Genomic DNA, 13,822 nt, shown 5'->3' with positions numbered 1-13,822 from the left:
CTGTGATATAGCCAGGATTTAATTGCTGAAATGTGACTCTTCTACTTAAAGGGCAGAATCTTGGAGAAGACAGTCACACAAAGTAGGATTGCTCTTCTAATTGTAAATGTCTAGACATCCTAGTGGGGGGAGATGGCATCTGTGGGATGCAGCTTAATCCCTGTGGAAGGCTGTGAAGTCAGGGTGGATGTGCAAGGTCAGGGTAAATGTCAGAACAACCACTCAATTTGGGACGATAAATCCCATTTTTAGTGGCTCGTTGTGTGTGTTAGGACATGGTTAATGAGAACAAAAGTGCTTTGTTTAGAGTGTTTGTACTTGGTGTTGAACAGCAGCAATCCTTGGGCTCTGGCTGCTGAACAATGGGTTTGTGGAGGTCAGGCCAGTCCAGCACTGTGGGCTGGAGAATTAACAACACTGTTGGAGGTCCAGAGATGGGACTTGGTGGAGATCTTCAAAGGCTGCTAACTATATATCATGAGAAAGCAAGGTCCTTGTGGGTGTTGTCTGCATGAACATCACTGAAACATCTCAAAGTGCTGGACAGAAGCCCAGATCCACAGCTCTGGGCTTGGCTGCCCACCAAGCTGTCCTTTGGGCAACTGAAATTGGTCAGCCACAGAAACTGCAGGATGAGTATCTGTTTGCACGAGCAAGCAGTTCTAGCAAATAAGAATGAAGATGGTTTTTACTTTGTAATTACCTCACTTAAATAAGAGACAAGTTTTAACATTAAGAACCAATGGCATTATTACTTTATTTAAAAGGTGACCATGTAACACTTTCTGCAATACAACTGAAGGCAACAATAGCAGTGTCACTTGAGCTGTGGTCTAGGACACCAGCCCAGGGGGTTGAGTTAAAGTATTTCTTTACTAAATTTCAGTGCTTTATTACATCAAATGTTTAATATTCTTGTACTTAAGCTAAAATCCTTGTCTTTTATGAAGGATTTAATTCTGAGCTGTCTTAGTAGCTGTATCTTTTCAGCAGATTTTATCTGTTCAGAATTTCCAAAATGTGTCTTTTAAAGCTAGACAAGATGGCACCTAACTGAAGATTCTTGTGATTCTTGGAGGCAAATAACTTGCAAGTAAATCAAACAGCAGGATCAGGGCAAGAACTTAGCCTTTGAAGAATCCTTTCTTTTCCTTCTGGATTGTCTACAAGCTCAGCATCCTGAGTAGTATATCTTTGGAACTCTCTCTCTTGAAGTGTCTTTTCTGAATCTAAAATATCAGACTTGCTGTCTCACCCATCTGAGCATGGTGCTGGCTGGTGTTCTTTGCTGCTGCTGTGTCTGGGAAAGAAGTAGTAGCAGGAATTTGGAGACTGCCTGAAGTGCTGTAGTTGGCTTTCCACACATTTTCTGCCAGAGGCATGCTTCTCTTCCAGGTTATCAATTACAGGGTTTGTAAACTTGCTGGAGGAGTTGTGTTGCATGATTGCTATCTGGGAGAAAGCTATTTCCCCCTGGCCTCAACAGGTTAGCTGTTCCCTTCTGGCTCTGATCCAGCCTTGAACATCTTTTCTCTCTTGTGGAGACTGGGGACATGAGCTGACAGTGCCTGACCTTGTGTGATGGCTCAGGGTTTCAGGCAGTGTGAGGTCCTTTCCCGTTTTTTTATGAAGAATGTTTAGAATTTATTTTTGCCCCAGGCTGGAGCTGGTCTGTGTGCACTCACACCTGTCTTGTGTCTGTTCCCCAAACAGCTCCCTGCTTTTGCTGCATTAACTCAAAGTGTGATGCTGTTGTGTGGGAACACTTCATTTATCTTGCCAGGAGGGTTTCTTTGTGGTTTCAGTCTTCCTCAAGAATTAGGATGCTCCTGTGGTGGATTTGGTAATGTTTGTATAGGCAGACTCTTCCTTGTTTCAGCAGGGTGGTTGAACACCTCTGGCACCTTTCTTTTTAATTATTTTCTAGATAAATCCACTGGATTTAGTCTTACTTGTGACCCTGGGGTTTTGTTGTTGTTTTTCCCCATGTGGCTTCTTCAGTTTCAGTGCAGTTAAGGGATGATGGCTGATGGTTATTCCTGTTCATTGGTGAGATGGGATCTCCAAAGTCAGGAGGCAGCTCTGAGATCTGTCATCTGCTGGTGTCTGGAGGGTGGATTTGCTTCTCATGGTCAGGGAGGAAGCAGTCAGGCTGCATAGATGTAGCAAGAAATACAGATTCTTATTCTAGTTCTTCTTATTCTCTACATCCTTCCTTGCCACTGCTTTATTGGTTGCTGATTCCATGACTGTGAAGCCCTTTTATTCCTGTTAGTCTGATGTGGAGAGGATCCCCTTGCACATAATTTAAAGTAGACCTGTCAGATGCTAATATGAAATCATGATCTGTTCAAATTGCAGTCACCCAAAAATTGCAATTCTGTGTTGTTTGGACCAAGGACAAATTTCATGGATACAGAAATAAGAATTGGTTGTCCTGGTTTTGTGCCAGGTCAAGATTTGGGCCAGAACCATCCTTTCTGTGTTGTGTTTTCCATAGGAAGACTGTTTGGGGGTGTGGGCAGGACAGGAAGGATGTCACACTCCAGCACATCACCAGATCAGGATTTTGGGGTGCACCAATGCCTGAGTCCTTCATTTTCAGAGAACCAGAGTTCAGAAAGTGTTTCTTCCCAGAATGACACCATGACCTTGTAACCTCTGGTTCTGGGGAGGATTCATTCATTAAAAAATTGAAGTACTTGGTTGATTTCTTTAGCAGCAAAACAGGACAGGTAATTCTTTTAACTTTCAGTCATATTTAAAATTATCAAACTCTTTTTAATTTGTATAAATCAGGTGTCTAAAAGCTGTAGGGGACATGGAACTGCTGTTGTTTCAATCTCATATTTATAACAACTTCCTATAGGGAACATTGACTAGAACATAGCACAGTCTTCATGTGTTAAATGTATGGCCCTCTCTATATCAGAAGCTTTAATTTAGAATATTCACAAAATAAAAGAAAAACAGATCTGGTTTTGCTAAGCTTTTTCTAGCTTTTTAACCACTTTAAAAGTTAAAAGCTGAGGTTTTTGTTTGACATTGTGGTTTCTGTTCTGTTTTGAATGCCAGCTACCTGTGACACTGCTTTTGGGTTTTTTCCTGGTGAAAGGGGAAACCTTCTGATGGTGTCTGGTATGTTAAATCAAGGCAAAAATTTGACATTTATTTTGGTTTGGTTTTTCAGGTAAAGAAAGCCTTTTTTGCCTTGGTGGCAAACGGCGTGAGAGCAGCTCCACTGTGGGAGAGTAAAAAACAGAGTTTTGTAGGTAAGTAGTTCTGACATTTTCCAGGATTGCTTGAATTTCCAAGGTGCTTTATTGTTCCAGAAGGTGGTCTGAGCCTGGCCTTCACATAACATCCTAGAGAAATACTGGCAAAGAGTTTCTTTTCCCTCCTTGTGAGGAGTGCAATGGTGCCAGCTTTCACAGCTTTGCTGTGCCTTGAGAGAATCATGAGGCTTCTTTTAGGTCCCAACGTTCTGAAATTCAGTCTCTAATATCTGCACTTCACTGTGTATTTAAAAATTAAGGCAATGGTCACAGAAAGGAAAATTTGAAAACAGGAACTATAAAGAGAATAATTTAATATCCTGATACAAGTGCAGTGGGAGGGTGTCTCTGCCTGTGCTCAGTGAGTGCAGTGAGGATCTCTAAAACCAGAACTGGAGATACAGAGATGTCCCATGTTGGGTGAAAAACATTAGATCTGTGTACTGCTTTTTAAAAATCATGTCATTAATTACCACAACAATAATCTTCCAAGACTAGATCTGCTTCAGTTAGAAAATGGGTCACAGTGGCAGTGACAAATAGAATTATATGTATTTGCTGTGACCTGGAATGTTGAGGATTCCTGGAAATGAATGGTAGATACTTAATAAAGCATTTGTTAAAATACTTTAAATCCAAGTGGGGAGGAGCAGTCTTGCAATACACCATAGGAGTGCTGTGTTTTTTCATTTTCATTTTATTTAATTTCATGTTCTGTCTGTAACTAAGCTCTACTGATTTGAAGCTGACCTCCAGATTAATTTTTCCCTTCCCCATTTCTTAGTTTCTTCAGTTTAGATGTAGGAGTAGTAAACAGTGGAGCAATTGCATCTTCTCAAATCTAGAACTTGAAAGCTCAAAAAAGATTAATATTTTCAGGTAACTAAACTAATCATCAATATTATATTACATAGCTTGGTGTTGGTGCTTAAAATATATATATATTTATATATTTACACAATGGATGTGCTATTTTTTTCTTTTGAAAAGTCACATTTCCATACAGGCATTGAAGATTACCATGGAAATGATTGAATGAAGTTCTGTAATCAGTAATAGTCAAGAAAAATGTATTATACTGTTTCCTCATTTGAGTCTAAGAGTCTGCCTGACTTGGCAAGTACATAATGAGAATGTGTCTTATTCAAAAAGAAAATGAAAGACAAGAATAGTTCTCCAACTTGGAAAGATGTTCTAAACCCCGTCTTTTCCTTCCATGCCTTTGGGGGTGGATGTGGTCTGAATTCAAGGGGATTTTTGAGTCAGATTGAAAGTGAGAAGGAGCACATGGGTTATAATATTGAATATTACTTCAGATGTGGTTTTATTCTGAAGCACTGTGTCAGTGTGAAAGTGAATAGACATGGTTTTCAAATCCCACTGTTAAATAGTCCAATACCAGTAGAATTTTACATGGATTTAACTTTTATTATATTATATATTGTGAACATAAATAGAGGAAATAGCTGAAAGTTCTGTATGTTAAGTGTATATCTAAAGACCTTTTTTTATGTATCACTTGTTACAGGAATGTTAACAATTACAGATTTCATTAACATACTGCATAGATACTATAAGTCTCCTATGGTAAGTATGATGTTAAGCTATTTGATCATCTGCCATACAATATCAGAGACTGATACACCAGATTGAAAGGTTTATGATGATTGTCATTATTATTTAAGTCTTTGCATGGTAACTCACAGAGGCTTGGATGCTGTAAAAAATTACTGTTCTTGGAGTGATGGTATAGAATAAACAAGTTAAACTAGTTAAATATATGCAAATATTTTAGTTACGTGGCTGAATTGCACAATCAGTTGGAGATCTGTTGACTTCAATTAACTGTAATTTGAAATTCCCATTGGTAGTCAGTTGATGAAATTCTCTAGCTTGCATGTTCATATAAACATTTACATCCCTTTCTTGCTCCTGTCAAATCACAATTCCCCCCCTACCAATTAAAACATATGTACTGTGTTTTACTAGCTAAAAAATCCAGAACAGTTGGATGGACAGACATCTTATGTATTTGCCTTCTCAAAGCTCATGTTATTTTGTAAAATTGGTAGTGAAATTCTCATCAGATGCCAGTAGTGTGGTGCACTGTCCTTCCTTCATGTTAATTCTTTTTTTCTCCCTGGGGACTGACAAGGAGTGGGGGGAGGAACAAATGAAAAGTGCTTTCTTTAAAATTGTTTCTGTGATTCTGCATCAATATTACTGATTTTCCATGAGACTTTTCCTGATGAATTCTCACTCATTTACATTGTGTAAGGTCCTGTTCACAGCTTCTGCTTAAACTGGCAGCAGCAAATAGGAGAAGCTGAGGAGGGACAATATCTGACTTAAGTGACTGATGCAGTCTTCTGTAAGAAAAATAAATAAATTAATTTTCCATCATGGAATGCTCTAGTTTTAATAGGTAAAATTATGCAGAAAATATTATTCTTAAAGTATTTCAGTGTCATCAGGACATTCAGTATGAAGACATTGCTACTCATGTACTAGATAATACCCACCATTGAGTGATGAGGAACATCCAGGTAGTTTCTCCCTAAAATAAATGCTCTTTGTTAATGATCAGGTAACTTTATTCTGATGGCATTAAGAAGTCAGGTGATCAGGGTAAGCTTTTTACTGGTGTGGGTGTGTGAGGAATCCCCCAAGGGTTTACCCTGAGTGGTTGTTTGAAGGTGATAAAAATGACTGAGGTGACGTCTCTGAGTCCAGAAAACACCTGGACTGCAAACCTGGACCAGTAAAAGGCTTTTCTGTGCCCTGAAATAAAAAATCCAGAATTGTACTCTGCAGTAGGGGCAAGATTGCACCTTTTTTCCTTGTTACAAGAAATGTTGTGTTGGACTGTTCTTGCTCTTTTAGATTTTTCAGCAGTGAAATAAAATTATTCAGATGTTTACAGTGTTAATGATGGATTTAAAATGAAATGACTTTAAGTTGACCTTCCATCTACTCATTGTAGGTTCAGATTTATGAATTGGAGGAGCACAAGATAGAAACCTGGAGGGGTAAGAATATTTACTACTTGGTTGATAATTTACTTGATTGATAATTCGTAGGTTCTGATGTTTTTCAGTAGAATGGATTTTGAATTCATCATAGACTTCACATATTTTTTAATGAAAACAGAAATAGTAAAAGCTTTTTTGGCTCCTGTTCCTTATTTTTCATCTGAAACAGCCATGGACTGGCAATCTGGGCTGTGTAACACTGCCCCTTGTTCATGGCTCTTTAGGAAAGGAAAGAAGCCAGCGGAGTGAGGCACATGTGGAGTGGGAATGAACAGAGCTGTGCCTGAATGAGCTGCACCCTGGGCCAGAAATTCATGCAAAATCCTGGGTGTGCCCAGAGGTGCTGAATGCAGGGAGGCAGCTCCATGTGCAAAGCAGTGTGTGTCCCATGGAGTGATCCATGGGGTGTCTGTGTGCAGCACACACTCACAGAACCAGCAGGAGTAAAGGATTGTTTGTTGTAATTGCAGTGACCTCTGCTGGTATCAAGCTTAGTCCTGCTTTTAAATTTGATGTCTTTTTAATGTCAATATAGAGCACTGTGCATAAATGGTAGAATAACTAACTGTAAATTGCTGTCTGCCCCTTAATTTTGTATGAATGAATTCATGAAATGCTTTCATAAAAAAGCTGATGTTTTCGTTTGAAGTGGTAACAGTCTATTAATTTTCTAACCACAGAGCTTTATTTACAAGAGACTTTTAAACCTTTAGTGAACATCTCCCCTGATGCAAGGTAGGATTTCACTGTTCACTCTACTTAACTTGAAATACACTAACTCTGTCTCAACTCTCAATTTAAGGCCTCTTTATATATAAGAAGCAACAATTTGTTTTGTAAACTACAATACAATAAAGAAATATTATCTTTTAATATAATCTAATATAATCAAGAAGGGGTGAGAGCTTTTTTTTCATTGTGAGTGAAGACTTCTTTGATCATCCTAAGATGGGAATTTTAAATTGAACTTTTGTGGTTTATCAGTATAACTGTTCTGGTAAATGAGCTAGACATGGGTCAAAATTAGAATGCAAAACAGCCAATAGGATGACCCTTCCAGCTAGCCTGCAGGTCATCTTTATTTCATGAAAATCAAAATATTTAGAGTCTTTCAGCTATCTTGTTCTCAGCAGTCAGAGAAACTTAAAGCCCTTTTTAAGGGAAATAGCTTTCCTTAACTAAAGGAAAGACAATATCTCTGTGGTTTGTTCTGCTCTACTGTAAGGCTCTGTTTCTTCAAATGTAAATGACTGTCCTTTTCTTCTTGATGGAAGTTGAAAGAAATAGTTTTTAAACTGTCATTATGCCTTATTTACTAAGTAACTTGAGAGGGAGATTTAGTTGATCACTTAAATTTTGAGCACTTCTGAATTGCTGAACTGGAGGGTGAAATTCTGGTTCTTGCTTTCAGTTTGTGGACCAGGATTGTTTGTGCCCTGGTGAAGGGAGCTCCAGTGATTACACTGAAATAATGATATGCAGTACCTCAGTGGAATTACCATTTAATCATGAATAAATTATTCAATTCAGTCATGAGGGATGTATTTTGAATGGTGGCAGGTTGCAAATAATATAGTTAAGACAACAAAATGGCCATAATTGTTTTCAGTCAGAGTGCAGCACGAGCAGCTTTGCCATGAAGAAGATGCAGTAAAACTTTTGGAAAAGGTTACAGCAAGTCAGCTTCAGAGCTGATGCAGAGATGGGCTTGGGTTGTGGGGCAGTCAGACTGCAGCACCTGGGAATTGTTAAACACTCAGTGCAGGAGTGGGGGAATCTTGGCTCTGTGTACATTCAATGGGGCTGTTCCATCCCTGTGATGGACTCAGAACTCACAGCTTATCTATGGGATGGAGCCTGCTTCAGCAAGTAGGTGTTTTACCAACTTTTCAGAGTTTTACCAACTTTTTTACTTGCTAATGTATTGCAGTTGTTGGTCAGCTGCTTTATCATGATCTTAATACACCAAGGGAAAAAATAAAAGTGTCACTTGCAAGAAGAACAGACTTGCACAGGTTGGAGTGTTGGTCAATCCTAGTCTGCAGTGCATGGGAATGTTTTAGATCTCCTAAGGATAATTTTTTGCCAATCCCCAGTGATAATTCAGTGAAATTATTAGGTAATTGGTTGGGGTTATTCACATATATGCATGTAGCCATAAAAATGCCCTTTGTAGAAAATGTTACAGAAATTTGGGATTGGGATTCATTAGGTGCAGGAACTCCATTTTTCACAGTCTGTTTATTAACAGAAAGACCCATTCCGAGTGCAGGGATAATAAAAGCACAGCACTTGCTGGAAAAACAATTTACATTTGTGAAATTTTTTCCTATACTTTATACCACAAAATGAACTTTCCATCACATTTTCTTAATGGATTTAGATTTCCATGAGCATATAGCTTTTCATGTGTTGCAAAGCAAAAAGCTGCAAAAGTTAATTTGAAATCCCTCAACTTGTGTTTTTTATAGCATTAAAGATAATGCAAATAATTACCACATATATTTCATGTGGGTTTATAAATGTGTGCATATATATCACTTGGCTTCACTTGCTGTTAGCTAGAATTCATTAAAAAATCAAATGTTTTTCTCCTCAGCCTTTTTGATGCTGTATATTCGTTGATCAAAAACAAAATCCACAGATTGCCAGTTATAGATCCAGTCAGTGGAAATGCACTTTATATACTTACCCATAAAAGAATCCTCAAGTTCCTCCAGCTTTTTGTAAGTATTTAAAGCTATGCTGTATTAAGTGATTTTTCCCCACAGTAGACATACAATTAAGTAATTAAAGTCTTAGTGCAGAAATTTCATAATGCATTTCCAAATTAATTGTGTCTTTGTGTACATTTTATTGGTAACAGGGAAGTTAAAGCTTGATATAAGGCCTGTATTTTACCTTTACTTTGTTTTACTCCTTTCAAGAAACCCAAACACCGAGGATTTGTCTATTGGCATAATTTGCTGTTGTTTCTGGAGCATCTCCTCGGGTTCAGGAGTTTGTTTACATGAAAGTCACAGCAATGAACAGGGGGCCAAACAAAGCAACAGGAGTTCAGAATAAATATTCACATTAATGTTTTCTGTCTTCTCTCTCCAGTTTTAGTGGGAATGACATAGCTTAGGATCTACAGCTTTTAGTGATGTGTATGGAGCAGAAGTCCTAGTTCTTTGTCTTAATTTAGAGCTTTGAACAGAGTTATTTAATTTCTTAATTTCTGCTTTGAAGAGAAAGCCCTTGGGTTGTTTGGGTTTTGTATTAATGTGGTATCAGGAAACTGCAGTGACCTGTGCCCATCACTTGGAGTCTGCAGGTGGATGGGTGAATGTCAGTGTAAATCCATTCCTTCTGACTCCCCTAGATGTCAGAGATGCCAAAGCCTGCCTTTATGAAGAAGAATCTGGATGAACTTGGAATAGGAACTTATCACAACATTGCCTTCATACATCCAGACACTCCTATCATTAAAGCCTTGAATATATTTGTAGAGCGAAGGATATCGGCCTTGCCTGTGGTGGATGAGTCAGGTGGGTGCAAAAGTGGGGAGGGAAATGCTGCTGGGCCCTGGACTGGTGCTGGGAAAGAGGGGAAAACACAAGAAAAAGTAAAAAAAAAAAAAAAAAAAAAAATTTAAAAGGCAATATAAATAATATAATTTAATAATTAATTAGGTAAATATTTTAAATAAAATCAAAATTAAAATAATTTATAATAATTTAAATTTTAAAAAATAATTTAAAAGGCGAAGAAAATAAATATAAAAAAATATTTATGCAAAATGTAGGTTAATGGGCTTGGAAGAATTTTATTTTTTGATAGGTTGTTTGGTTTTTGGGATTTTTTCAGTCTTTTCTTCTTGACCTATCATTTCTTTCTTGTAATTATAACAGATGAAAGCAGGAAGCAAGAAAACTGATACTGTATTTTAAGCACTGTGTTAACTTCTGTTTTTCTTTTTGTTAACTTTCGTTTTTATTTTCTTTTTAGGAAAAGTTGTAGATATTTATTCCAAATTTGATGTAATAGTAAGTATATCTCTTAAATTCTCTTAAATATTTTATATGTAGTAAGCATATTTGCAAGTTGGTAGTATATGTAATATATGTACTAAGTTTGTAGTATGTTTGTAATACATGTAGTAAGCAAGGTGGCAAATTAATTTGTTAATATGAAAGCTTTATTTTGTTCCTTTGACTGTAATTAACAAACTGAATGAAAGAGATCCAATTCAACCTGCACATAATTTTTTAATTACTATTTTTATTTAAGTTATCCTTAGTAGTGCTGTTTGCACACAGGTTTTTATTGTTCTGGATGTTACACAGAATAAGATCTGGCTGGGCATAATCCAGAGGAGGGGATCAAAGGTGGGGAAAAGGCTGGAAGGGATGTTCTGTGAGGAATATCTGAGGACTCTGCCTTTGTCTGGTGAGGAGAAAAGGAGGCTCTGGGGTGTTGGGTTCCTGGGGCTTCCTGAGGAGCAGAAATGGAGAATGAGGTGCTGAGCTCTTCTCCCTGGGATCCAGTGTCAGGACATGTGGGAATGGTCCAGAGCCACCCTGCAGGGTCCAGATGGGGCTTTAGGAAGCCTTTCTTTGCCAGGAGGTGGCTGAACACTGAGCAGCCTTCCCAGAGAGGAGGGCAATGCCCCAGGGCTGTCAGTGCTCAAGGGGCACTCGGGCAGTGCCCTGAAGAAAATAAATGCCTCAGCTTTTCTTCCTCCCTGCAGCATCAGGCACTTGGACCAGGTGATCACTGCAGTTCCCTCACAGCTGAACTCTTCTGTTCTTGTTGGTTTCTGTTTCTCAGTGAGGATTTCCTTTTTTTTTCCAGCTGCTGCTACTCCAGTCTGCTCTCAGAGACAATGCAGATTTCTCTGTGCAGTCTGAGTACTTTGTACAGCTTGACCTCCCCTCCTCAGTGATGTAAAAACTACTTGGCCCATTCTTTAGTGTCTCTGACTCCGGAGTCTTGCATCTGTGTTCCTTCTGCTTTAGATGTAATCCAGGATTTTCCTCAAGATTCCAGTTGCATACTCAGATTCATGCCATGATTTACCAGCCTCTAAGAGCAAGGGTGTAGCCATGATATTTTCTGAAAAATCCTTTCCTTAGGATTTTTCCTCCTGAGAAGCTGAGAGGCCTCAAGAACAAAATGTAAACAATGGTTATCTGCTGCTGTGGAATGCAACAGGTGCATCTGGGATTGGTCTCATGTGGTTGTTTCTAATTAATGGCCAATCACAGTCAGCTGGCTCAGACTCTCTGTCAAAGACACAAGCTTTTGTTTTTCATTCTTTCCTTTTCTACTCTTAGCTAGCCTTCTGATGGAATCCTTTCTTCAATTCTTTTAGTATAGTTTTAATATAATATATATAATAAAATAATAAATCAGCCTTCTGAAACATGGAGTCAGATCCTCATCTCTTCCCTCATCCTGGGACCCCTGTGAACACTGTCACACAAGGGCTTTTTCATTCTCATGGCTTTCAGAAACTTGAAATACATTTTTTTTTATCCTGTCCCCTCCCAGCTGTGTGCACCTGCTTTCTAAGGGCAGCATCTGACAACTGCATTATTTTCTAGAGGCTTCACTGCCCAGGTTGCCACCAACCAGCTGCACTAATGAAGAATCCAGATGTTTGAAACACTGCCTAGAAGGAATTCAGTAAAATGGAGAATAGCACCAAGTGGAAATACTTCAAGCTTATAAAAATCTCTTGCTGCAAACATTGTTCTTAATACTGAAAATTCTGTGAGGTCACTGCTCTTGCCTGCCATTTCAAGGCATTTGTCTTTATTATTTAGGATTCTCAACTGTGTAAGATCCTGTTCTGCATAAAAGCTTTTCAGAGAGTGGGCAGTAGCTGTAGAGAGAATTACCTGATGTATCAAAGACAATGAAATTTCCCAGCTGGTGGATTCAGTGTTTCAGTTTATTTTGTAACTGTGTTAGATTTTGAGACAGGACGTGTTTCCTTCATTTCCCATTCTTCTTCAAAAAGACACCAAAAGGAAGAGGGCTTCTTATGTTTGTCACTTCTTTTCTCATTTTAAGTGATGAGGCAACAAATTGGATTTTTAGAGATGTTGCATCATTTACCTGGGGAAAAAAATATATATTGGGAATTGGATAAACACTCCACACCACAAAGATATTTGTAGGATATAATTGTTTGCACACAGCTAGTAACATGGGAAGGAATTAGGGCATCTATTGATTGGGGTTATTATTGGAGTTTTCCTCACATGTCCTAGTTAGCTTATTAGCTTTCTAAATAAATCTAAATTCTAGATAAGAATCTAAAATATTCTATTTTAAAAGATAATCACCTCTGAGCTTCCAGATTCCATCAGGATGCTTCAGCCTGATCTTTAGCTTTAAAAGAAGGAAAAAATTGTAATCTGAAGTGTATGGATCTGATCTTCCAATAAACATAAAATTTCCAAGATAGTGATTTTTAACTTTTTTAACTTTTAACCATGTGGCTAGTGTCCTTGCTTGGTGGTTGAAGCTATGACTGTGTGTACAGCTGGCTAAGGTTAATAGATTTTCTTTCATTTTAAGAGTTCTGAATTAGTTTTTAGGTTCTTGATTGGGGAAGCCTGGGAATGGAATGATGTCTAGGAAGAGCTTCATATTGCATCAGTTATTGTGTGTAGGGTGACTTCAGTTTGCAGAGGCTTTTTATGTCCTCTCAATATCCTTCATTAGGCCCTGGTTAAATTAATTAACTAAAATTGTTTTTATCTTCATGATCACCTTGAACCTGTCTTGTCACGTTTGGTGTAGTTCAATCAAAAACCTTGGCCCAAGTATCTTCTAGCCAAAATTTAATTTAATTTTATTGCTTGGTCCAGTGCTTTCATTTAAAAGCTCTCCCTTTGTTCTTCCTTCAGTGCCTCAGCAGCAAAATCAGTAGGCCAGGGTGTGCCAGCACTTCTGAAATACCACAATGGTCTCACCTACAGAAAGCTTCTGCAGGTCTGGACAGAGCCCTCTCACTGCAGGCATGATCCTGTTCTTAGAATGAAAGTGAAAAATGTCAGCTTTCAAATTCTTTTAATCTCTTCCTTTTAGTGCTGGAGATGGGGTTTTATTGTTATTATTCTTACAGTACTTATTAAAATACACCCAGACACACAAAGTGTCACTGAATGACAGCACCAGCTGAGTCCAGGAGAGGGAGTTTGATCCCACAAATCAGGAAGGTGAAGAATGAATTTGCTCTCCACTTAGCTCTCAGCCCCTGACAGCTCTGTGGGTGGTGTTCAGAACAGTTGGTGCCTTCCCCAGCCCTATGAAAAACAAACAACAAAGAATTGTATATTCTGTGTGGTGTGAAATCTGAAGAGCTTCACCTTTACATTTGCTGCTCGTGGCAACAACAGGGTGACACCAAGCCAAAGATGAGCCACAGAGTAGGATTTTCACTGGCCTGATGCATTTCCCCAGTTTTATCAATGAACCCAGGGTGTCAGATGGTGTCCAGCATCATCTGTGTGCTCGACA

The 13,822-nt window shown here is 38.4% G+C and overlaps 1 protein-coding gene across 4 annotated transcripts in view; it reads left to right on the top strand.

Moving 5' to 3' along the window:
* The window catches only part of PRKAG2 (protein kinase AMP-activated non-catalytic subunit gamma 2), a 219,917-nt gene that overhangs the window by 199,908 nt on the left and 6,187 nt on the right, over positions 1-13,822 (top strand). For all 4 annotated transcript variants that reach the window (XM_059470812.1, XM_059470820.1, XM_059470830.1 and 1 more), the window contains 7 exons: positions 3,191-3,272; positions 4,804-4,862; positions 6,259-6,304; positions 6,988-7,042; positions 8,907-9,033; positions 9,672-9,837; positions 10,298-10,335. In XM_059470812.1, coding sequence (XP_059326795.1) covers positions 3,191-3,272; positions 4,804-4,862; positions 6,259-6,304; positions 6,988-7,042; positions 8,907-9,033; positions 9,672-9,837; positions 10,298-10,335 — 573 coding nt within the window. The remainder of the gene's footprint in view (positions 1-3,190; positions 3,273-4,803; positions 4,863-6,258; positions 6,305-6,987; positions 7,043-8,906; positions 9,034-9,671; positions 9,838-10,297; positions 10,336-13,822) is intronic.

This window comes from Ammospiza nelsoni, chromosome 1 (assembly GCF_027579445.1).
Source record: "Ammospiza nelsoni isolate bAmmNel1 chromosome 1, bAmmNel1.pri, whole genome shotgun sequence".
Classification (NCBI taxonomy): domain Eukaryota; kingdom Metazoa; phylum Chordata; class Aves; order Passeriformes; family Passerellidae; genus Ammospiza; species Ammospiza nelsoni.
Note: the sequence above shows the minus strand (reverse complement) of the source record. Positions and strands in the feature narration are given on the sequence as shown.